Source organism: Anguilla anguilla, chromosome 1 (genome assembly GCF_013347855.1).
Source record: "Anguilla anguilla isolate fAngAng1 chromosome 1, fAngAng1.pri, whole genome shotgun sequence".
NCBI lineage: Eukaryota > Metazoa > Chordata > Actinopteri > Anguilliformes > Anguillidae > Anguilla > Anguilla anguilla.
Window position 1 is genome coordinate 12,888,896 of NC_049201.1, and position 26,502 is coordinate 12,915,397.

Below are 26,502 nucleotides of genomic sequence, written 5' to 3' on the forward strand. Positions count from 1 at the left end.
CAAAATGAATGTCGTAGATTTAAGTTAGTCTTTTGCCTGTGAGCTCTTGCATATATATTCTTGACACCATTTATAAAGTTAAATGTATTTATTGACTCAAATCAAAATATAAAAGTTATGTGTTAATTCAACATTTAGTTAACATTTAAGTACATTTGGAAAAGTACATCATACACATAGTACACATACCCATTGCTCATTTAAGTTTTACAAATAATTTAAAAAGACAAAGAGCTCCATCTACTGGTGTACTCTTGTCAAACAGGAATTCATAGTGTATTCATAAGAATTTCAAATATTTTATCAATACTTCTGATATTGTGTGAATCACTTGAGCTAAAGCCGATTTTTTATGAACACTGACATTTACAGAACAGTAATTAGCACTTCCATGACATCACTGCTGCATCACATGACAAAGTAGGCCATGGTCTCTCGCTGTGCCATGTGATAATCGTCCTGTCCTTGACCCTGAAAATAAATGAGGGGTCAGCAGGTGTAGAGAGAACACACCACTTCATTCACCCAGAGGTGGACACATCCCAAATAGCAAAGTAGAAGCTGAAATTCAGAGAGCAGGTCTACAAAGACAGTGTTTTCCTGTGTGCAGAATCCAACTGTAATCCCGTCATCAACCAAGGTGTTACTGAGCATCAACATTTTCTCTAACAGACATTCACTCTGTCAGTCATACTGTACCTCAATGACCTCAAATTGGAATCTCTTCTTTTCCTGCTCCGCTCTCCTGCGCACCACCACCTGAACACAGAGAGAAGGGAGCCGGGGTGAGAGAGGCTGGCTCAGGTGATGTGGACAGTGGTCTACGTCTGCGTGCGAGTGGCTGAACTCACAAACACGGCGATGCCAGTGAGGATGGCCAGGGCTATGACGATGATGATGGCAGCAAAGCCGGGAGAGATCGTCTTCATGTTCATGCGTGGGGGCTCGTTGTCGAAGAACAGGACTTTGATGGAGTCCCTCTCCACCTCCAAGCTTCGGCCATCCACCTCCAAGCCAAACTTGTTGTTCTTCAGCTGAGTGAAGAGAGCACACCCTGACTCAGCTCATATTAAATATGGCTTGGCACAATCTCAGTATTCTGCATCTAATCTCAAAGAAAGCCCATGGGTAATGAATTTGATATATTAGCAAGCTGGACATGTTTATCCAGTCATTAGTAAACATTAGCTGTACAGTTCACATTCATCATTAATGATTTGGAGGCTACAACTGAACAACGGGTAAAATATGTCCTTGGCTCACGTCTCTCTCGATGTAGTAGGCTACAGTGGCCACATCTACGGGATCTTTCGTGCCGTTCTCTGTAAGCCTGATGGACACCTCTTGAGAGAGCTCTTGTATCTGAGGGGGAGAACATACGTATTTAGTTCATCCACAGGAAATTAAAGATTTCTCACAGCCCAGAGCACACAAAGAAAAGGACAGTGCTTACACTGATCTCCAAGATCTGCGTTGTATCCAGAGTATATTCCTTCACCAGCTTAAAAACCAGCTGACTGAAACAAAAATCAATCAAATAGGACATCAGCATTGATCTATTTCAATATTTTTATTTTTATTTTATTTTTTGCATTTATACACATTATTTATTGTAAATGGCAAGTATTAGCCAACAGGATCATAAAAAATATTTATTTACCGGCGTATGGCGTCCTTTGTTCTGGCAAGAGGGGTGAACTCCACTTTGAATGTGAACAAAATATCAATGAGGCTGTGAAATAAACAGAAAAGTGACTATTTCTGTATCTATATAGTTTCTTCATTTTCAAGTGAGGAAAAAAGTGAAAAGTGACTAGATTAACTGCCAAGGAAACTCATCAGTTACCAATTATGCTGACTTCTGCTACCCAACGAATTTCCCGCGGCAGCTAGCCAATCAGTGCCAGATTTTACAGAATGTCCTCCTTTAATTAGCTTTGTATCAAATCATTATTACAACTGGAGTGGTTTAATGTCTTATTAATGCATGGCTGTCTGTAGCTCTGGGGGAGATGCCTGAAGATTATATAGATTTAATAGTTTGTATCATCTGCAATTTATTCATCGCCACTATGAAGGCAGCGTCACGGCTAATTAACCAAGAAACACTGCTCCGGACAGATTTAAAATTTAATTCATTGCATTAACTCGTGTTCCAGTTTTCCATTACTATAATTATATATTTAAACGAAGCAAGGCCCAATTATTGCAATTGATTAATTAAATTTTCGTCAATTTAGTCTCCATTTGTTATGCATTGAACTTACTGAACTCGCACGAGCCGGTCGCACTTTGGGTCGTCTCCCGTCTTATCGGTGACACGGACGCCGGCGCTGTCCACGCACCAGCACAGGTTTGAGTCGTCGTCGCACTGCTTGGGCTTGAACATGCCGTTCCCGTCACATTCGGGGTCATACTCAATCTCAAGCCGGCCGCCCGGCAGTATGGTCCCTGTTCTGCGCTTGTTGAGCATCTCCAGGTGCATCAGACGGCATTTGGGAGTTACTGCAGCTCCAAAGATTAAATATTTCACAATTTAGAATGCCCGAGAACACCCGGGAAACCGCATTTATAGCCTACTGACAGTGTAGTCTGTGAACTAAAATACTGAATTCATGCTTAGTGAATATAATGTGAAAGTAGGCTACTAAAACCAATAACACAGTAAGAAAGAATCTTCTTGCATATCCAATTCTAACATTACGAACAAACGTGATGATTATGGACAAGTTCCACATACGCTGGTTGCAGTCGACGGTGAAGTTGTCGTAGCCCCGAAAGACTGCCTCGCAGGTACCACAACGGTTCATGTAGCAAGTGACGTACTCGTTGTGCTTACAAAAGGCGTCCTCGCAAACCTCATCAAACTCACAGTTCTCACGAGCTGGGAATTCATCGTTACATTCATCATCTGAAAGGAAAACCATCATTTAATTTGAAAGATAGCCTACGCTTCTGAGTGAAGTACGCTTGTAATGTAAATACACATCCGCACTCCTTTGAAAGCAAAAAAAAGTGATGTGGGGAAGTGTGTGGGTTTATCTATTATTCGAAAATTCAGAACTTGACCCTTAAAAAAGTCAAGTTGTACATATTACTGAGGCAATCTCATTCAGTAATGCACAGCTGCCAGCTGCCTGTATTCTTCAGGGTTCCACAGTCAAGAGAAAATTGCCTATGTTCTTTTAACAACAAAAGCATGCAAATTTCCCTATGAAGAACACACAAGAGACTGCCATTATGAATAAGACACTGGCCCAGTTCTGTGGTGGCTATGTTCCCCTGAACCGACGCCACGGAACAATCCGGATTCTCCCCCCCATGGAGGGCTTACCTGGCACTGCCACCACGGCCACGGTGCTCTCGAATATCAGGGCCGAGATCATGCACAGTGTCTTGAGCTTCATGTTGGTGGGGTCTCTTCTCTCTGCTCCTCAGGTGCACTGAGGCTGCGGACCGGGTGAGGCGGCTGCGGTCCGCCACGCGCCGTTACCCCCTCGCCCCCCTCACCGTGCACCCCCACCCCCACCCCCGATCCATTATTCACACAGGAAATGCACAGGGCCTGCAGCCCTGGGGTTATTCCAAACCTCAAAGTAAGAATACTGCTGGGTCTTTAGATGAGGTTTCTTCTTTCAACGTGGACACCACATCTGAATCACTCCTAATGAAGAGCAAATAACCAACTAATCAGACTAAAATAAGAAAACAAATCTCTTTTTATTCGACTCAGGTTATTTACAGAAAATACAAATAGGTAGAAGAAAATATACTTCCATCTATACATCACACTTTCCGTTATAGAAAACAATACCTCTCTTATTAAAAGCTAGTGTTTTTTTCACACAAGGCTTTGAGTGTCAAAGGTATTTTGCGCCCCAGAACTGTGAGCAGGGTCAGATCAGGGCTTCAGTCCTCCAGCAGGATGTCCACCTCCTCCATGGGCGCTCGCAATCTCAGCTCTTTCTCAGTCATCAGGTCCAGGAACTCCTGCACGCGATCAGGGAAGAGCTGCACCGCGTCCATGTACAGGCCCTGTGGAAGAACGCGTGCGGGTTCAAACTAGAATCCAGTGGAGAAAAGGCTTCACAAGACCTCCAGTCATATACTCAGCCAGGAATCCGCCTATGCAACACGTCCGACACAACATTTACATCCATCTTTTCCTGCTTACCTTCACCCATGGGATCTCCTGAAGGGCTTTGTACAAGATGCCACTACCTCTCTCTGAGTTCCCTTCTGACACCTGCACACACAACACAGGGAACAGGCAACCAAAAAAAACTGAGAGGTAGGACACTCATATACAGTCTAATTATTCTCTTACCTTGTAAAAACGTCTGTATTGTATTTTATTTTATTCATTTGTATTGTATGTATTGTGTTTATTGTATTTCATTGTAAACAACCCTAACAAAGCACACCTCTGTGAACAGCTAGAGATCTTGCTGAATAAATCAGGCTGGCAATCAAAGTGCGCAAAGACAAATGAAAATAAGAGGTCTTAAAATAAAGACACACTGCTGAACTATAAATAAATAAACAAGTAGCTGACAAAGTTTACAGTACATGACAAAACTCTTGAAGTGGCAGGACCTGTAAAAACTCCCCATCAATTTCATCCTGTCTTTGGTTAAAAAAGGGTGATTCGTTATTTACCAGGAAGCGGAGGTACATCCTCCACAGGAGAGGGCAGTGGGCCCCGTGCTCTGAGGCGATGGCGTTTTCGTACAGAGCTCGGATTCTGTGGCTCAGCCCGTTCTCCGGCATGGTGGAGAAAACCTCCCCGTAACAATCAGCCCTGTGGGAGAAACAGGTCAGCACTCAGGAATACTGCAGAAATACACCGCAGGAGAATCACGACCCACAGCTTCCCCTCGACAAGGAGGAATTATGGTATGATCAGGTTAACTGACTAAAAGCAGTTTCCTTTTGCAGAGCCAGGCCCTGGAACCAGACTTTAAATCAGTTTTTTTATAGAACGGCATAAACCCCTCCCTGGTGCTGTGGCCGTACCTCAACGCTGCGCTGACCAGCTCTTTCCTCTTCTGCTCGGCGCAGATGGCGAAGAGCCGGGGGACGACGCTCTGGCTGCCCTTGGTGACGGTGTGGAAGAAGCGGCGGGCCCGCCCGGCGCTGTGGTACCTCCTCTCCAGCCGCAGGTAGAGCCGCCAGAGGAGGGGGTTCACGGGGAAGCGGGAGAGGGCGGCGGTCAGGGTCTCCCGGAGGCGGCGCAGGGGGAACACGCTGGTGCTGGTGTGGTGCTGCAGCAGGAGGGCCTGCATGAGGCACAGGGACTCCAGCTCGGAGGGGGTACCCCAGGCGCTGGAGTCGGAGGCGGCCCCCCCATCGGGGTCCGCGACCCCCTCCAGCCTGTCCAGGGCCTGGCCGAAGACCTTGTCGGCGGCCTCGACTCCCGTGGTCAGGTACTGGAAGAGCGCAAAGCACCCGACCAGCTCGGCCACGCGGGCGCCCTTCCCGGCGTGGGCAGACCCCGCCCGGCGCTCCAGGGCCGTTTGGAAGGCCTGCTCGTACGACTTCCGGGCCTTCAGGACGGCCACGGGGGGCACCTGGCCGGTGAAGGGAGAGTAGGCCCCGCCCTCGGCCAGTTTGGTCAGGGCGTGCACCGCCGGGGAGGAGGTGCAGGGAGCCGCCCCCCGCGCCTCCTCCGCCTCCAGCTGGGCGTAAAGCAGACAGAGGCGGCACAGCGCCGGGTCCCTCAGGCCGCGAGCCGCGCCCAGCGCCATGGCCGTGTCAAACACCTTCCTGGCCTCCTCCAGGTTCCCCAGCAGCCACTCCAGGTGGGCGTACTCTCTCCACAGGGCCAGGTCGCCGCGGTTCTCCTCCTCCTTCAGGAGCCGCTTGGCCAGTTTTTTACTCCTCTTCCCCTGAGACCTCAGGCGCTTCTTATTGCCGCTCTGGACACACTTCATCACCTGGAGGAGCCACGGATAAGCATCTCAGCACAGGGGAACCTCTACTCTAGGGCTGCCCGTCGCAGCTGCTGGAGATCTATCATCCTACAGCTTTCACTCCAACCTCAACAAAGCACACCTCTTTCCACAACTAGAGATCTCATTGAGCTGCTAATTAGTAGAATCAGGTGTACAAAATTAGAATTGAAATGAAAACCTACAGGATGGAGCTCCAGGACCAGGGTTGGGCAGCCCTGAACTACACAGTCCGCTGTAACATGCTGGAATACTACAAAAATACATCATGCTTCTGCTGTGGCCTATGTGGTTGCAGAACTAAATTTGGACTAAATTGCGGACTTCTTCTCTGAATCTTAGTTTTTGCTAAAAAGAGAAAATGTGATGGGAGTGACTGCATTGTTGGGTCATGCCCAAATCAAAAGGCGAGAAAGTGACGTGAACGGACCTTGAGTTTCTCGTACTGGATCCAGTAGAGAGAGAGAAGCGCTTTCTCCTGCGGCGAGCACAGGGGCAAGATCTGCTGCAGGACGAGGTGCACAAACTCCTCCCCCTCCTTGCACAGGCCCGTCTGCCTCCTGGCGCCGCCGAGCGTGGTCATGTGACCCACGGGACTGACCCCAGCGCCGTGGAGGTGGCCCGCGGTCAGGAGCCTCTCTGCGCCCGGGCCCTCCTCCAGCAGAGACGTGTCGTCCAGCAGCGAGCTCCAGGACGGCCCGTGGTACCAGCTTTCCCCAGGGAGCCCCAGGAACTGCAGGAAGCAGCAGACCAGCTGGAACCGGTGCTCCGGAGCCGAGAGCCGGATCATGGAGGGTCCGATGTCATCAAACAGGACCTGCGGGACAGGATGACCACGTGAATGCCGTGAGAGGACAAATGTCCCATGCAAAACTCTACTGGCTGCACCGCAAAGAAGTTCCAACCAAGTAAGACTTCATCAGGAGTATTGCTCCTGCTCAAAACACTTGGTACCGAGTCAGAGGACACGCAGAGGTGGGTGCCAAAGCCTGTCTGTGTACCTGTCTGTCAGGATCCTCGCAGTCCTCTTCTGTCTGGCCCTTAGATTTGTCCGGCCTCCAAGGCAACCACTGATTGCTCTCACGGGATGCCTCCACGTCCAACCAGATCCGCCACTTGGGCCAGGTCTTATCCTTCACCTCAGAAGAGTCTTCCTGGTCATCGTCATCATCATCGTCTACAAGTTACAGTGGATAAGTCAGGTTACTGTGTTATAAGTTAATATAATCCTTACACTAACAGCTATGACTATTGCTTCCACTACCAACAGGAATCTTCCTATGAGCACTACCCAAGTATAACTCGAGAACACTGCCTCTTACAGGCAAACAAGGCTAGAAACAAAGCCTGCTGCTCCACAGGATGTGTCTACTCACCTGGGTCATTGGGCACGAGCCAGCCCCCTCTCTCCTGCTGGTGCATCCAGGCCTTCCAGCCCCTCGCCCCCTTCTCTCCCACACGGGGTTCCCCACTGTCCCAGAAGGGCTCAAAGAACTCCACCTAGGCAGGACAAACAGCAAGCGCCACAGCATAAAACACCAAACACCATGCCATCAAACATCGAACACCATGCCATCAAACTTCGAACATGATCCCATCAAACACCAAATATGATGCCATCAGATAAATCATCACACTATCAGACACCAATGCCATTGCCATTAACGTCACACCCCATACAGACTCCAATGCTGGGGCAACAAGATGGTGCTGCGCATTGCAACCCTTCCATTTCTACAGGGCTGGCCGACACAATGTGACAGGGGATTATCTATCGTGACCTATTGCAGAGACGTCTGTCACGGTTTTCCGACAGCACCCGCAGAATCCCCAAAACAGCGCCAGATTACACCCAAAGCTAAGATGTCCGGTATAGCTGCTACTCGCTAACATCGCTAGGCTAGTGTGCGCAACCAAAAGATCCCTCAGAGGCACAAGAAGTTTACTCAACGGCGGTTCTCCATCTGATGTTCACTTATATCAGCAATTCTGTCAGAAGGCAGACTAATCCATGTTGTCAAGGCACAACTGGAAAATGGGCATATACCAGACTAAACTGAAAGCTAAGCGTTTGGGGGGAAATGTTCAAGCTTATCAGAATATCACAGAGCAGTTTCCTCAAAAAATTTAATTTATTTTATTTTTCTGGGAGGGGTTGGTCCTCCTAAAAGTAGCTTCTGCAGTTCTCGCCCGATTCAATAAATAAGGTTCGTAAGAATCGAACAGGAAAAAGCCTGCAGGGGCCCCTACTGTCCTGAAACACAAATTAATTTCAGCTCCACTTCCTCAAAAGACAAATTTCTCTAATTGAGAATCCTACTCTAGTGAAACCAACTACTTTCTTTCTCTTCTGCTCAGATGCACATCACTCAATCTCAGTATCATTGCCAGACGAACACAAATTGATTGTCCGGGCCTCTGCTCAGCATCTTCTCTCCAAACTCAGAGAAACTTTTTTTCGGAGAGAAGACAGGTTGTGCTACCTGCAACTGCATTCAATTACCACAAAAGGAAACATGTCCGAATGTAGGGGAAAAAAACGCACACATAAGAAAGTTTCAGGGACGCTTCAGGAAGACAGAGAATTTAAAGCGAGCGATTTAATGCGAAGCACTTAATGAAGGGTGAGAAGGTAATGAATGCAAACTGTGTGCTTAGTATGCAAACGGGGAAAATATTCCTTCATTATCATGCTGGTTATGCGCGATCACACCGTGTTATTTAAAACCGGAGAACCGGCGCCACAGAGGGGGACAAATGAACCATTATGTGCATTCACTGCTCAACAGGAATCAATACCACTCTTTAAAAAAAAGATGCCTGCTATTCTTAACTGAGACATGTTGTGAGAACTTAGAGGCACCTTTGTTTATACCAATAGATAATGTCTCTCTCTACACGTGGCTTAGGACAGTGAGCCGAAGAAGGCAGTAATGCTCATATAATTATTCTCTGTCGATCGAGACCTGCTATTGGCTGCGTAATCACAGAAAGGCGGGTCCACAGCTTTTTCACCTTGCACTCACAAAAACACAGAAAACACAAGGTGGGAGATTGGGTTTGAATAAGAACGCACACACTCTGATATATCCCCCGTTAAACCAGTGGTGCATTTCAGCCTCCCTCCAGGGCATGTTTCCAAAGCAAACCCAGAGCAATGCCCCAAGGACATGCTTCGACTCACGGAGTCAAAGTGGACTACAGAAAAGGGTCAATGGTTGACTGCCAAAATAGCAAGAAGGAAAATAAAAATCTTCCGACAGCCCATTAGACACAGCGTAGAGGGACCGTAGATCACTAGGATCTGCTTCCTCTAAATATCATACAGGCCTAAAGAAAACATCTGCAATTAAAAAAAAGAAGTGCTTTCTTGTGCTCTTCTGTTGCTTTGATTTACAAGCCACATCAAATAATAGCCTGTGGCAATTATTCTCGAATGCGCACATTTGAATGGAAAACTCTACTGAGATTAAGGGTGATTGATCAGACCACAAGGTGAAAAGGTCAGCGTTCACGGCTTGCCTGAACTGCTCCTCACTTCACTGGTTCTGAGACAAGCAATCTACTCAAATGCTTGAAATGCAGAAAATCTAGCTTCTTGTTGAATGCCCAAATCTACACGTTAAACCATTATCTTCCTTATCTTAAAAAAAAAAAAAAAAAAGGCTAGAACTGCAGAAGATGTTCAATCAAGGATCTTTCTTTGGTTCCAGTTTCAAAATGTATAACTCTCATTATTTGTATTTGAAAAGGGAGAGGCGTTTGTTTATGACTGAGCTCATAATTGAGCACTATGGGATTGATGGCCTTGAGGCTCTGCATTTCCAGATCATGTATGTTTTTGAAGGCAAAAATGCCTTGGAGCGCCTTATGGATTCTTATGGGTTCACACCCGTTCATTTTGTTTGGTAATCTGTTGTTTAAAAATAGTTTATTTATCTGCAGAGGACCACCTCTCCCTTTTTTTTTTTGCATTTTTTTCCCCCCACAGTGGAAGTTCCCTTTTTAACAAAGCATTAAATAGCTTGAGAATTGTGTTTAAACATAGAAAGTCAGAACCTCTCATAGTACTGAAACACAGTTAGAGTTTGACACCCCACAAACCTAAATCATGCTAAAAAGAGCAGAGACAGTTTTAAGTGCGCTTGTGTCCAGTATAAAGGCTTTGTGCTTGTGGCTGTTCTCCTCAGATTCACTGATTTACCTGCTGCCTAGTGGGAAGCTCTCTCACGCTGTCCGGCTTGAAGAAGGTGAAGTCCAGCATGGCCTGGAAGAGAGAGACGGCCTTTTCCGAGTGTCCCGCCTGCCGCAGGAAGTGGCACTGCTGCAGGAAGATCTCTGTGGGGGGAGGGGGGGGGTTAGGGACATGACACAATTTGAGTGCACATGCTCAGGTAATTTGTCAGCACATTCCTGTTCATGCCCAAGGAGACCCAGAGGAAATTAAACCGCACACAGACAATGAAGGCCGAAGTCCCAGCCTTTTACAATCCTGCTTCCATCCGAAAGAGCTTCCTGCCAAAACCACGCAATTAATGAGCTGGCTCATCACCTGGACTTTTTACGAAATTTTAAGGAAAAAAGTAGGTTTGTACTTACATACATTCACATTTACACACACACACACACACACACATATAATATATATATGCAAATCATTTTTGGCCTCATTTTACATGTTTCCTTTCCCCACTGGATCTACACTGCTAGGATTTTGGCAGTTTTTATGTTGTTTGTTTTGATTTGCTCCATTGCTGTGTGCAGCAGAAAGGATTTCCTCTCTTTAATTACACCCCCAGAGACCCGCAATTAATGCTGTGCTCCATTCTGCCAATTTAAGGGCCACAGAAACACAGCCTGGTTTAAATGCCAGGCAAGAGCAGGAAGAGCAAACCAACAAACAAGCTGTTTATAGGTCGGTGCTTCGCAGCTCTGTGTGAGCACCCTGAAAACCTTCCTTACCTAAGAGTCTCAATCAAGCAGGCCTACATAAGGCTTCTGTAATTAAATTAGTCAGCGAGAAGCATTTTCCCAAATGGAAAATTAAACTGGCCAATCAAACACAATGGACACTAGGTGGCGCTTGTGCCCATTATTCAACTGAAGAACGCAGAATATAACCTACTTCACTCTAAACCGTACCCTGTACAGTGGATACTGATGGCTCTGTTAGATTTTAACCACCAAATCCTGAAAAAATCAGCAAATAATGAATGTGTTAAACGTTTCTCCAGAAATAAGATAAGCTTACAACTTGACCTTTTTGAATGTTAAAAATGATTTAATAATATGAATTTGCTTGCTGCATTGTGTCCATTTTATGCAGTTTTATGCCATTTCACGATGACAGCATAAGCACTTCTGTTCAATACAGAAAAGACAGCGCAGAGACCAGCTGTGCTTTTTCAGGCTCATTGGCGTACAGGAAGAAATGAGGACGCCGGCGTAAATGGAAACTCACAGAATGACTGCTTCATTTTCCTAATTGGAATGCATTCAGTGTCCTCTGATGCAGTTGCTACAGTGATAATTCTGGGCCAGATGCTCGGTTACATCGCAGAACTCCAGCATCATCCATTCCGCAGCGCACTCAACGCAACGCCATCGAGAAAACTCTGCCTTATATTGTTTCAGCCTGCGTGTCGAAATTTCAATGGCGAGTATTCCCCAAACTGCACCTGTTCTAGCCCAGCGATCTGACACCCATATCCTGCCATTTGTTCTCCTAAGCCCATGGATCTGACTATTTTGGATGAGGACAGCAGCCCTGCAGCTCACTCAACACACGCATAAATACAGACGCACATGCACACATACAAACACGCAAGCACGCACACACACACACAAGTACACGCACGCACATGCGCGCGCACACACACACAAACCCACGTACACATGCACAAATGCGCACATGCACGCACATGCGCACGCCCACAAAGAAGGATCCCCTTCTCCCCACCCACAGAACAGATCCTCCTCTCTTGCCCCAAGTCCTGCAGTCAAACATGCAAAATCTTCAAAGAAATGGAATCATGGCCGAATTCCCTTTCTAAATGACAAACGGATCCAAGAAGTGTGCGCGCCAACCCAAACCCCGTCTACCGCCACCCGTGCACAAGACCGCGCCCCACGCCCTGCACCTTTTCACGCGGCCTGTCCTGCGTCAGGCCCACTGTTGGCTGCGCTTTTCCCCGCCACCTTCTCCCCCCATCACTCACGTGCGCCCGCTCGATGTTTGGTCGCTCGCAGTCTAAACACGAAACAGCAGAGCAAACAACTCAATACGGCCCAACACAATGGCGGGGGCCGGAGGAAACCCGAGCCGAGGCGCCGTCCCTTCGCGGACGCTAACGCTCGCGTGTGTGGTTACCGCCGCTTTACTATGGAAACCTGCGCTCGGCAACAACGGAGGTAGTCGTCCCCCCCCCCCGCTCTCTCTGAACCGAGAACCCCGATTGATGGCGCTTTGAGTGCATAGACTCGTCGAGTGGAAAACATGCAGGCAATTCAAATTCCATTAATTATTCCATGTTGTGAAAGGCTTCCACTTAGTGTGGCCTTCTGATTAAATATGACTCTTGCGTGTTTTTTTTTCCCTTTTAATAACTCGGCATCGAGCTGCTGAGTTGAATTCTTTGTCGGAGGAAGAAAATGCTAATACACGCCGAGCGCAAAGATATAGACAAAACCATCAAGTGCTGTGACAAAAAGCGCACATGATGAACAGCGCTCCATATTTCAATTTGAGACGTATGGAGCAGGGAGGGTTCATTCATTCGCCGTGGCGAGTAACTGCACTTTGTTTAGATTACCAGTGAAAGTGTTCAGTCATCTGAAAGGATACCAGCCTCCCAGAATGAGGCCTTCAGAAATAATGCGTTTAGCAGAACGGCAGGACTGCAGTTTGCCACAGATACACATGGGAAGTAATTAGAGAAAGAAAAACAAAGGGGGGAAGGTTTTCGTCTGCCGTTTTCCCTCCAAGAATGATCCGTTTTGGGAGCAGACGACATATTTCAGTTTGGATTCAGTCAGCTTTTGTCAATAACTTCTGTCTCACAATTAAAATCAAGTTGTTACTTATTTTCACGAAAAAAAGTTTGACAAGTACAGCGATCTACCAAATTATTCCATTAAAAAATGTAGAAGTTTTAAGAGTTATCTGCAAGTTAAACGTAAGGACACATGTTGCTGGGATTCAGGCCCATGAGCTGTATGAATGCGAGATAGATAGAGCGAGATTGAGAGTGAGAGAGAGAGAGAGAGAGAGAGAGAAAGAGAGAGGGGTCCTACCCAGCATGGTCTCTTCCGTGCCGGGCTGGGCGAGGTGGGAGAGCATGCTGCCGTCCTGCACGGACCCCAGCGTGCTCAGGCACTTCCCGTAGACGCCGTTGACCTTCGTCACGGAGAAGGTGCTGAACTGGCTCTGGGTGAAGAGCAGGTACCTCCTCCAGAGCGGGGCGTCGTTGGGGTGCAGGAAGACCAGCTTCTTCCACTCTTTGAGCAGGGCGGCCGGCTCCCACAGCTCCTGGCACAGCTTCAGCCGGGCCAGCTTCAGCTCCACGCTGGTGGGGTTGCTCTCCAGCGCCCTCTCCAGGATGGACACCTTCTTCTCCAGGGTCATCCTCAGGGACTTCCGCCGCCCGTCCGGCTCGCCCTCCATACCCGCGAAGAACCCGGCTCCGCCCGTCAGCTCGTCCTGAAGGAAGGGGGTTAAAATGAGGGGGGGGGGGGTTAAGAGTCCTCCACAACAGTCTTTGCTTCCATACCGCATCAACGTCCAATTTCGAAAATGAAATCTAAAGATGGAGTCGATAGACTCCGGGTGCTCACACAGAGCCCAGCGCTATGTCACTGAGCCGCAGAGGGGCACACACGCGGGGGCAAAGGGCCACCGTTGATTTCCGGGAATGTAATTAGATAACGTTTGCAGCCCGAGGCCTGACCCCCAGGCTCAATGAGGAACACTTTCCATGGAGAGCCACGGGCCCTCCACAACAATGGGAGCGATTAACACGCCGAGGCTCTGTCAACACGCTGACCTTGGGCTAATCCCCAGCGCTGAGAGTGAAACATAAGAGCTGTCTCTGCGGCTGTCCACACACACCTGCCCTCACAAACAACTGGGGCTCCCCCGCTCCCCCCCCCCCCCTCCTCCACCCCCCACCCCCCCGGGCTTATACGGCCTCTGCAACCACCCCCCGAATTCCAGTATTGCTTTACAGGATGCTTTTAAATTACGCCGCTGGCCCATGGCCTGGGAGGCGGCCGAGTGGAATTTTACCCCCCTGCATTTTTTATCAGGCGGTTAACACAGCGAGACGCGCGGACGGGACCGCGCGGGGGGGGGGGCGCAGGGGGGGCGCCGCGCGGACGGCGCAGCGGGGCACAGGGAGGGTGCCGCGGCTGAGCGGACCCTGTGCCTCTCAGCGTGGGGATTTGCTGAATCACACGGGAACACTGTGTGCCACACCGCAGGCACATTCCAGCTGCTCCCACCCTCTCTGTTTATCATCCCTTTCTCTCTCTCTCTCTATCTCCCTCTGTTCTCTCCATCGCTCTCTCTCCCTCCTCTCAGTCTCTGCATCTCCCTCAGCCTCTCTGTCCTTCTGTTTTCTCCATCTCTGCATCTCTCTCTCTCTCTCTCCCTCCCTCCCTCCTCTCCATCTCTGCATCTCTCTCTCCCTCCCTCCTCACCATCTCTGCATCTCTCTCTCTCCTTCTGTCCTCGCCATTTCTGCATTCCTCTCTGCATCTTTCACACACTCTCCCTCTCTCCATCTCTCTCCATCTCTGCATCTCTCTCTCATTCTCTCACCCTCTTCTCTATCTCTGCATTTCTCACACTCATTCTCTCTCCCGCCTCTCTATCTCTGCATCTCTCTCTTCTCTCACTCTCTCTCTCCTCTGCATCTGTCTCACTCACACTCTCCATTTATGCTTTCTTCTCTCCGTCTCTCTCACTCTGTGTCACCCTCTGTATCTGCAGCAGGGACAGACTCCAGTCTCCTCCAGCTCTCTGACTAGCACATGCAGATCTGTGCACTGGCACAGGCAGAGGAACACCGTGTCCCGCAGAGACAGGAGGAAGCTGCAGAGCGCCCCCCCCCCCCCCCCCCCCGCCCACTCCCCCCGCGTCACTTTAAATAACCCAGAGCAGTGACACCGGCGACATCAGGACCAGGGCTCCAGGGACCACACAAACATGAGCCCGGCGACCTCTGACCCCCGCCGCTCATTAAAAAAAAGCCCTCTCCTCCAAAGACGCACGCTTCATATCATACGCGACCCGTCTGCTTTGAGCAGCCCCTCCCTGGGAGAAACGCTCATCTCCAGATCATGGACGGAGCAAGCCAAAAATAAACAAGCCACACACTCGCATATTTAGTTCTCTTGTAGATTTTTCTCTGCCTGCAATTAAGGAGAGGACAGCAAGCATCTATATACATGCCTGTGTTCACTTGTTTTAGGTAGGCACAATAACAAAGATATTCTTTTTCAGTCTCAGCAACCAGCTTCCCAGTTCTGAAAGCGGCTTGTTTGTGCCCTGCCTTTTCGTCTCGCTAGATTCCAAATAAAAGCCACGATAGCACGGGCGCTGCTGGCCAGGACAGTGGACTCGAGCGCGCATGACTCAAACGCTCAATTACCGCTCTCCTTACATCCTTACGTACGCCGCAACCCCGCGCATTTACTTCACCTGCGGGGAGCAGAGGCGATTCATTTAATACAAGCGAAGACTCTCAGATCTAATTACCGACGGTTTAACCGCGGCCAGAACCTCAGAACAGACGTTAGCCTAGCTGCGTGCGCCATCTCCGTTTCACATGCCGTTCGGTAGGTCCCCGCTTCTCAGGGGCTCTCCGCCAGCTCGGGCCGCTTGATGAAGCACGGCGGCTAATTCCCGGACAGCCGCGGGGCTGTCGCTCGGCCGGATGTCTACGACAGATCCCTCTGAAGATGTTACAGGAACAGCAGTCCAATAGCGGCCGAGCGAACGGAACACAGATTTATATTTAATAAAAAAAACAGCTCGCATCGATCTTGTAATCAAATCACCGTCCCAGGGAACCGTCCCCAGCGGTGAATGAGTTTTGCAATATTAAAAATGTTACGCGGTGATTAATTTTCTGCATAAAGCAGAAATAACAAATAATACAAATAATATCCTGACCCTAAGCGATAGTAGCACTTTGAAATACAGGGAAGACGGAGAAGCGCACAGCCGTGTGCTTGCGCACTGTGGGGACAGCAGGGTCTTAGCTGTGAGACATCGTTACAGTACAACTGCCATCGTACAGCACAGCGGAGGAGGCTGTGAATCACCGGCCTAATGCTCTTATCACAGGAGCTGTCTCGCTGTCGCGACGCGTTAGCGACAGGCTGATAGCGGGCCCACTGGGGTTGAGGATACCTGGAAGCGTACGAACTCCAGCCAGGTGGCTGTGTCAGTGGGGGTCTCCCGCAGCCTCCTGTTGAAGTCCTCCACGCGGGCGGCCAGCTGGGAACAGGCGCCGCCGTCCCCGGCGGTCCCCGGGGGCCCCGCTTCCTGCTGCTTCTCATGCTCCGCCGGGCCCTTGCCCTGGAGCCACAGGGAGGTGGAGGGGTCGTACACCCCCAGGGGGTTGACCCAGGAGGAGCCCCGGGGGCCGGCTTGCCCCTCCTCCTCGACGCAGGGCGGGACCGGAATGAAGTGGGCGGCAACCAGGCTCGCCCCAGGCCCCGGGACGCTGGGCCGGGCGGGGAGGCCCCTGGAGCCCAGTAGCTGGCGGGCCCCGCGGGAGAAGTATCTCTCCGACTTCCTGTCCGCCTTCCTGTCCGTCTTCTTCTTCTCCGAGCCCGGCTCCGCCCAGCTCACGCTCTGCGTCTTAGGGTTCAGTCCCAGGGCTGAGCTCCCTTTCCGTCTGTACCTTGTGCAGACATGACAAAACAGCATTACCTCATACAGACCGGGCGCCATGTGACATAAGACATTATACAATATGAATTCATTCATAAGCGCATCACAGAGGGCAGCACAGCAGAAAGGAACCTCAAAGTGAATAATGACACCGCTTAGCAGAGGAAGACGAACACAGACAGCCAGCGTACAAATTTAGTGAGTTTCTTAACAAGAGAGTCTGACGGCCGCGCCTGTCGGTTACATGCAGTCGGCAGGCCCCCGCTGGGAGCAGTGCCGCAGGCCGCAGACGGGCCGAACGCGCCGCCGCAGCAGGCTAAACGAATTTGAGATCGCAGGTTAAACCCCGCAGCGGCTGACCTTCGGCGACGCAGCGCGCCCCGCCGCCCCTGCTGCAATACACAACTCACTCCGCGGGTATCGATCCGCCCTCGCTCCAGTCACAGGTGCGGCTTCTCGGCTCCGCTAAAATGTGATATCGCCTGGACGGGGGCCAGGCGCATGATTTGTCGCCCCTAAACGCAGTTAATGAAAAGTTCGGCACGTCCTGCCACGCTCAGTCACCACGACGACACAAATACAGATGCCCCAATCAGATGCGGCAGCAGCAGCGGAACAGCTGGGCCGCGCTCTCGGCAAATGAAGCCGTTCCCTCCGATAATTAACTGGGAACACATTGCCCTTTTGAGAAACTACTTCACCGCGCGACTTCTACCATTAAATAACACTTCAGAAAGATGTAATAATTGCCTCGAAGGAGGAAAGGTCAAAGCAGGCCAATTTGATCATATTTAAAGTGTAGCACATCAATATTGGGAACCAGCTCTCCTGGTAAACTGCAGCTCTCCTGGTAAACTGCAGAACTGTGCCTTCCCTTTATCTTGTAGAGTCCATCCGACTTCAGACAAACTCTGCTAATAGCTGGAGCACAGGAGGAGATTAGAAATGGAGCACTTGGGACACACAGTGTACCTTGCTCCAATTGTGCAGTCAGGTACAAAAGCATCATTTCCTCACTTACTGTGCTGAGACGAGGCAGTGGGCTAATTGGCTGAGAAAAAACCCAGCAGGACAGCACAGGGAACGCTGCGTTGGGCAAACCAACAAGCCCTACTGCAGCTCTGCGAGGTCCAAAGCTCAATCCAGCTCCCTGACCTTAAATGGCGAACAGAATAAAGGAGGATGATCGAAGTGAGGTCACAGTGAGGTCATGCGCTCCTGGGTGTACCTGGCGATATCGGCTCTGTAGAGGGACCGGTACTCCCAGTTTGCCGGGTCCGCTTTCCTGTCGATGCAGAACGGCCGATCGGTGGGGGTCTGAAGGTCGTCCAGCCAGACGAAGGAGCCAGAAACGCACTCCTCCTCCTCCTCCTGCCTAACAGACACAATCACAAAGTCATTCAGTACGGACGTAATAACAGCACGGTGCTCCAAAATATGCATTCCTGATGATAAAGTCAACCCAAATCAGAGCGAGGCCCCTCAACTGTAAACTGTAAAGAGTAAATTCAACTCTAATGTCTTTCCACGGTCATGTGAACAGAATCCCCCTCAGCACAAGTGCAGGCATGAACACAGATGCACACAAACAGGCACACGTGCGCTCCGCACCTTTTACATACTATTTCAAATTAAAACAATAAATTTCATGATCTGTCATTTCAATTTCATACACTCTAAACATTTCATAGATCATATCATATTTAAAAAAATAAAAATAAATAAGTAAATAATTAAATAAATAAACAACACAAAAAAATTCAGTCACAATGTTTGAAGTGTGAATACTGCAAACGCCTTCACTGCACCCAGCCTGCTGCACACAGCAGCTCAGAGGACTGGCAGTGGCTGTTTAAGTGCCTTCAGAGTGACATTGAGGGAGAGGGAAATGCTGCAGCTCGTGGGAGCTGTGTCAGACTACCGCGCTGGATCCGGGGGCAATCTTGTGACTGGGCTTTTTAGCGATGCAGGGTGCAGGATGTCAGCGTTCCCAGCACTGCGCTAAAGAGAAGCACAGGCTAGGCGACGGCAGGACTCTCCCAATGGGGGGGGGGGGGGAAATTGAATTGCACTGACAACAAGGAGGCAGGCAGGCATCGTCTGCCGCAGTACCCCCTGGAGTCAAGGGCTTCTCCTCCTGGCGTGTGGTCAAGAGGCACCCAGCTACTCTAAACTTCACCTGCTGCTCCAAACCTGTGCAGATCTACACCTGCTGCTCCAAACCTGCGCTGGTCTACAACCAGCTGCTTCAAACCTGTGCAGCTCTACACCTGCTATTCCAAACCTGTGCAGCTGGAGTAATCCCAACCTAGCTCACAGTAGACACTATGTAGCACAGCCCCTCTGGACAGTCCTTTAGGGTTTCCTGGGATGGTGGATTGTCTTGTGGCCATGACCTTCTAATGAGTGTCCCTCAAGGCTCCATACTTGGCCCACTCTTCTCTTCCCTTCTCTGGGGACCGTCTCCACTCATAGTTTCTCATACCAGTTCTGTGCTGACGATACTCAGCTTTTCCTCAGTTTCCTCCATCTGGCACTCAGGTCTCACTGCGTCCTCAGCACCACAGGACCTCTTCCTCAGGCTAAATGCTACAGGAGAGCTCCTAGAACTCGGAGAAGCTTTTGGGTAACCTATGATGACCAACAGTCCTTCTCTTTCCATGTAGCGGTAGCGAGTCGTGCGCGTACATTCTTCTTACAAAACGACCCAATTCTTCACACAACATGTTGGATCCCCTCCCACTCCTAACATTTGTTCTAATTCATGGTATAGCATTTTATGGTTCAATGTTTATTTCTTAGGATTTGTTATCGATGTAATCTGTATGTTTTCAGGATTTGCATCTTAATTCTTGGTTAGAAAAGTTGGCTTGCATTAGGCTAGTACTTATAGCAATATATACATACTCCCTGGTCTGGGAATGCTATTAGTCAGGTCTGAGAATATTTCTCCTATAAATTAGCTGAATACACTTATATTCTCCAGCATTGTAAGCTGCTCTGGAAAAGGGCAAGTGCTAAATGAACGTAATACAATGCATTCGCCAGCCACATTTAAAAAACTCCTACACAAACTCACGTGCAATACCATAAAATCTCATTCAAACATTACCCATATCTAGATCTGTAAAATAAATTAGTACAACCAGTAATTGAATTTCATTATTCACCAATAAACTTGGCCGAGCCAAGTGGCTGATTTTTTGATGTCAAGCCCAGGTATCCCATATGAATCATGAAATATATGACCACAGCTCTTTCTAAACAGATTCACACACAAAGGTTATCCGTCTCTGTCTCATTCAATTCACTGTCAAAAAAGCACTTTATTCACGCAATCACAAAAGAAAAATGGCTCACTCTACCAATCGAAAATATGAGGGACAGATTGTTTTTCCTTATTGCTGCAGTTCCTGCACTCTAATGAATGGGATGATAATCAATCAATATTGACATGAATCCATTCCTACTCATTATGTTCCACAATACTGTTTGAAAACATACCTGCAAGGGTCCGTAGCCTGTTTCAAGAGGTCACTGGGATACACTGTGTCCGATTCAGAGCCACTGCTCTCAGATTCTGCTTTACTCCTCTTTTTGTGCTTCTTCTGTTTCTTTTTCTTTTCCTTCTTTTTCCTTTTCTTTGCCTTGGCGTCTTCCTCATCCTCATTTCTGTGCTTTTGGACAGCAGGAGAACTGTAATAGCAATGGACACGGCAGCTGATATCTTGTGACAGACTTAACAGCAGAAAGCTTGAAATTCACAGGCTGACACAAGGACAATGTAGCAACAGCACTTGGGCCATTTGTGCACTGTTCTGTCTTTGCGTAGTGGAGTGCCTCACGGTATAGAATTAAGTCTGGGAAATTTCAGTGGCAACTTTGCCAGGCAGCACACAACCAGCTATTGTATGGCATGAGAGACAGGGCTGCGGTTGGCAGGGTATACCCCGCCTCACTCTGGCTCTTCTGGCCAATTGAGAGCCAGCAGAAGACGTGTACTAGCTGTGCAGCGACTGCAACACTCTGGTGCAGTGACTACACAGCTCAGCCAATGGACAGCAGTGGGAAAACACAGCAGAACCATTTTTAGTGGACACATGCCAGCATGCCCCCCCCCCCACCAAACTGGGGGAGGAAGCTTAGCCAGTTGTCCAACGGCTTTGTTTCTAAACTAAATGAAGCCAAATGCAGCGTAAGTTGGAAAAAAATCTCATTACCTGATTTCAGAGTTCTGTGACCCCGGCTCAGTCTGCTCAATGGCACGCCGATGCAGGCTTAGGGCTTCATCGGTGCTGAAACTCTGATTGTTCAACCAATCCAATCCTGCAGACAGAAAGAAGGATGCCAAATCAATTGCAATTAGCTCTCCTGGGCTTTTAAACCAGATATTCATCAGATTTGACAACAACCATTTAAAATGAAAGAAGCAGCTTATACATTCTCCACACTGAAAGATTCTCAAATTAGTCAATTGCTTTAATTATTACATGACAACCTAATGCAAGGTGTGAGGCGCATTCTTCTCAAAGCAACTGTACACTAACATTGATGTAGCCATTTAATTCATTGTTAATTTTACTAGACCCTGTCCTCTGTTCTACTGTCACCACAGCACATGCATCTTAACATGCTAGCTAGCTAGAATGCTGTGGGTTTTGGAGCCCAGTCTTTCCCTTACCAGGGCACCTTAGCATTTTCCCCTTGCAAAGCTAAAGACCCATGTCCCTTGCTTGGGGAACCAGGTGTACTCTAGTTCTAACAGGGGGTCGCATCGCCATCTATAACCAACTAGCATGCTATCTTAAAATAAGAGCTGTAATGCATAAACGCCTACAGTAGCTATGGCCAGTTCAACAATGTAGGCTAATGAAGGCCAGTCTGCAGTGGGTCTCCAGCCATAGTCCTCATCGTTCACAAAGCAGTCTGAGAGTAGGGGTGGATTACAGTTTGCAGAGCAGTGTTTCTCTGTGCTCTCCCACACTAGTTACTGGGACTTTTACAGTAAACAGTTCACTGATAATAAATGCAAGGTTAGCTTAACATGCATACAAGATAAGTAAAAGAATGATTTTATTGTTGACTGAGCCCAAATCAAATTTATTCTCTTAATGGCACATAACAACAGATTTTTACCTTTTCATTTTGTAGTTTAGATCCCTGTCTATAGCCTCTTTTAATGTTACATTGAGTCAGAGACCACTACTGTCTACTGTATTACTGGATGTAAGAGCAGCTTGCAAAAAGCTTCATAGTGTTTTGATATATGCTGTTGTTTCTGAGGATGTCAATATTAGACCCATATCTGCAATGTCAGAAGACCCATAGGTGCATTATATTTCCTCTGAACAACCTTGATAAATGAATACCATATGCAACTAAGGAATAAAGCCCTAACAATGGTAATACTGTCTGCATCACCTATATATTCATATTACATGCTTGTTGTAGGCCTATACCTTTGAATATCTGAGTTACAAGCCTTGACTACAAATCAGCACTGCACATATTTAACAGGCTAATTTAAATACTTGTTTTATACAAGGTAGTAAAAATGCATTACATGATATTACTTGCAGCAGTCTCTCTCCCTCTCTCTCTCCCCCACTATGCATCTTGTCCTTAAATCTGTCACACCAATTTACTTGCCTGCCAAAAGTCGCAGAGCTGTGGCGTATCCCAAGAAATATTAGCCAGCATTCTATGGCTCAAATTGAATGTTTGATAATGCTTGTTCGCCTAAACTGGTAGGACTTTTGCTCCTCTCTCACTAGCAAGAGTAATGGAAATCAAAGGCTATACCCTAAACTGAATTACTGCCTGAAACAAGTAGGATTAATAGAGTTGGCCAGAGTTCTTCGAGTGCATATTCATTTAAACTCATTTATTTAAAATGAATACCATTCCTACAGCTTAATTAAGCCAGACATATATGGCCCAATAATAAAAAGCACGCATAACTGCAGCCGGATTTTGAAACAGTTCAGCCTTTTATTAAAATCAAAATGGAAGGCTAAAATATTGTGATTTAATTCTGTTTTCTAGATAATAAAGGCAAAATAAACATGTTTGAGACCATACAAAGAGTAAAGAGTAACATAAATAAGTAGATGAAAACTAATATTCCAATACTGCCAAGTAGGTTACTATTCAACACAAACTACAGCTTCCAGGAGCATACTTCAATCTTATACCAGCGCATTTCATTGAAGAGTATAATCACAAAAGAGTTGGAAATATATGACCATAAATATATGACCATTCTTCAACTATAAGTGGGAGTACTAAGTGTACTGTTCATTTTTTGGCATAAATCTGCGCATATCCACCCAGAAAGTTACTGACAGGCCAAAGAATGAAGAAAATGCTCCATAAAGATGTATTCAAACTGGACTACTGAACTAAGAAATGCAGAGTTAAGGGGTTTACAATATGCAGTTGTTTTACTTTCCAAAATTGACTAATGATATTCAGAAGATTAGAAAAAAATGGTAATTTGTTGCACACAATAAAACAAGCCTTTATGTGTTTCTCAACACCTTGACAAATACATTTATTAAATTAAAGCCGCAAGCGGCGTTGGGAGGGGTCCAAGCATTGGCACTACTGTGACCCCTATGGAGTGATTTTAAAATAGTTTTGTCCTCATGATCATATACCTTCACCCAACATATCTACTGAATATCATGATGGTTGTACAAAATATTGATGACTTATGGCCAATTTTGTGCTAAGAGGCGCTATCGGATTACTTAGTTGTGTCGCCATGGATGTGTCCTGGCCGCTTGCTGTAAAGGCCTTTACTACGTCGTAACACTTAGATGGCATGTCGTAACACTTAGATGGCCTGGCGTGTATGTGGAGCTGCAGCGCTTCCACACTGCAATTAAAAAAGGCGTGAGACTAGTGTTGTCACGAATCACAATACCAAACAGGGTTTCCCCCAGAAAAGTTGTTAGGCCCGGTGGCAAGTATCTTTTGACAGGGGCTGGCGGCCCGGCGCGGACTGGCGGCCAAGTGTCTTTTTTGACGGGGACCTGGCGCAGGCCAGGGCCCACGTACAATCACACAATGGTTTGACAGGCATGACAATGAAGTCTTTTAAATGAATTCATATTGCTGTTTTTTGGGCACTACCTGTAGTTAACTAATTAAATTAAATAAGATCATAAACTGCAGCATGCAAATACATCAGAATCATTATACAAAAACACAATCCATTTCCTCAAATGAGAGCTTTCCATAATCTATCCAAATTTGAAATGATGAAATGATGAAACTGTGACATGTCCATACTCCAATTTACAACAGAATGGATGTTTCCCTTGTCTCCTTAAAAACTGATGCATGATGATATCTTTATAGCAACAAATGATGAAGAAAATCAAAATATCGTTTGATCACCATCTTTGATACTGTTGTATAGCTGCAGGTAATTACCAAAACAAAGGAAACACTTCAGTATGCGAGGGATACAACATTTTTAAAGCAGGCGCTTCCATACAAGAGCCAACTAAGCCATTAACATCACATCACAGTTGTGTATAAAAAGGCTGGACAGGTTCTACTGTCCAATGTTTTGGCTACAATATCGAGAAGAGATCTCCTTAACTTTGAAAAAGGAGGGGGTTGTTGGGGCAAGTGTAGCGAAAACTTCAGTGACTAGATGCACAGACATTTCTGTTGTTTCACGACGTACAGTGACTAAGGTAATGCTGGCATGGAAATTCGGGGGGAAATACATTATCAGCTAGGGGCAACTGGTCGAAAACGCACACTCCTCGGCCGTGATGTCCGAAATACATGCCAAAACACGAGCAACTTTGAATACGTTCACAGTATCAATATAAGGTGTGAGCAGAATGTTTCACCAAGAACTGTCCGTCGATAACTTTACAAATAAAAATACTATGGTTGGCCTTTCCTTCAATTTAGCAGTTACTTGCAATTCACCATCTCATGTGCGGATCGACATTCCTTAACTTGGATCTAACATGTGCAACTGCCACTCCTAAATTACACGCCATATTGGCATTACCTGGCGTTAGTTAACATGCTATCAAATGAAGAATGAGACAGCCAGCAAACAAGTTACAAAGTAATTTAGGAGTTCTAGCTAACTAGTACGTCATTGTCTGTATACCCAGCATGTATGGTAACTAGTAATCTTATACAGTTCCATTTACACCTGCCAAATACAATAGGTACCTAGCGTGTCAATGATAGTTAGTTAGCTGCTTAACCAGTTAACTAACCACTAGCACACTGGCAAGTGTTTCGGCTAAATTACAGTCAACGCGTGAGAAGAAAAAGAACATAGCCAACGATCAGTGTTATCGGTCAACAAAGCGAAAGTTCAAATAAATGTTCGACAAAACGATATGGCTTGCCTTTAGATTGTTTTTCATTATTTGAATTTCCACTTGACAATCCCGCAAAAGCTGGAAAGAGTGCCATTGCTTATAAATGTGAACCTTCCCTCTTGTGTTTACGATGGCACGGATTTTAAACGTCACATCTACACCGCGCATGATTTTTACGTCATCCAATATATTTGCAGTATTATTGCTACAGCACTGAGGATACAGTTGCTGAAATTGTGGCGTTTAATTACGTTTTACTTCAACAGATGTTTAGTGTAATGCAATCCCATTGTTATTGAACTTGTCTGCCATGCACTTCCCCTGTACCCTTAATATGTTTTTGCGTTGGAGGGGAAAAATGCTGGACTCACATTGGACCACACGTATTAAACCCACAATACTGGAGAGCTATTAAGCAATGATCATCCATTCTTTCCTATCACAGATATACTTACAAAGGATTCACAGTAAATATTCAGCTGTATTTTCTGTAGTTGTATACTGCCCATTGTCGCAGCTATATCTATTATGAATAGCACACATTCCAAGTTCAATCTGGACATATATACAACTTTGTTCTTTAACAAAATAATCCATAATGAACATTTTTGGGTCTGGCTAAATATATGCAACAAATATAATGTTATGGACTGGATTCAGCATCACCTTCCATCACACAGTCTCATAGTACCTTATAGTAAAGAAAGGGAACCTCACCTCAACCACCACCAATAAGTAGGACCCACCTGGGTGGTGCATGAAAGCTATTTTGCACCAAAGTACACATCATACAACCACCTGAGATGGAAATAGCCCATTTGAGAAAACAAGATTTGGAATTAGGCCAGGATACTAGGGAATCCCTTACTCTTTGTAGTTAGTACCATGTAGTTAGTGATCACAAAGAGTCAGTGACACTGACCACAAAGAGTCAGGACCCTGGTTAACAACTCATCTGAAAAACAGCATCCCCATCGCTGCACTGAGGCACAGCTTTAGAGAGAAGACTCCTCTTCACCCACCAATATTACCCACAGCAACACCTTCCAAGTACTGACTAAGCCCAGTCATGCCAAGCTTTAGCAGACAGGAGTAAGTTATAGAATTGTATGATTCTTGGAATAACATGCAATAGTTTGGGGGGGGGGGACCACATCTTTGTTATCTTGTTTGGTTACTTGTTGTCTTGCTATCTGTAATCATTATTTGTGGAATATGGTATATTATTTTATGTTTATCTTTCATTGTGACTCTTTACATGTTGAAAATATATAATATAGACGATTGT

At 47.1% G+C, this 26,502-nt stretch overlaps 2 protein-coding genes across 2 annotated transcripts; both read right to left on the minus strand.

The window, feature by feature from the left end:
- Nucleotides 1–75: 75 nt before the first annotated feature.
- LOC118233018 (epithelial cell adhesion molecule-like) lies at nt 76–3,472 on the minus strand. Its single transcript, XM_035428322.1, has 9 exons — nt 3,335–3,472; nt 2,741–2,911; nt 2,268–2,505; nt 1,661–1,732; nt 1,454–1,517; nt 1,264–1,362; nt 852–1,034; nt 700–759; nt 76–471 (listed from the first exon to the last, which is right to left on the minus strand). Exons 1-9 carry the CDS (start codon nt 3,405–3,407, stop codon nt 409–411), a joined length of 1,023 nt encoding a protein of 340 aa, XP_035284213.1. The 5' UTR covers nt 3,408–3,472; the 3' UTR covers nt 76–408.
- Nucleotides 3,473–3,701: 229 nt separating this feature from the next.
- Nucleotides 3,702–25,367, minus strand: nrde2 (NRDE-2, necessary for RNA interference, domain containing). Its single transcript, XM_035428280.1, has 14 exons — nt 25,242–25,367; nt 21,072–21,177; nt 20,356–20,547; nt 18,080–18,226; nt 16,366–16,861; nt 13,245–13,650; nt 10,156–10,289; nt 7,328–7,451; nt 6,953–7,128; nt 6,382–6,768; nt 5,017–5,936; nt 4,660–4,801; nt 4,175–4,246; nt 3,702–4,035 (listed from the first exon to the last, which is right to left on the minus strand). Exons 1-14 carry the CDS (start codon nt 25,306–25,308, stop codon nt 3,910–3,912), a joined length of 3,495 nt encoding a protein of 1,164 aa, XP_035284171.1. The 5' UTR covers nt 25,309–25,367; the 3' UTR covers nt 3,702–3,909.
- Nucleotides 25,368–26,502: the final 1,135 nt, after the last annotated feature.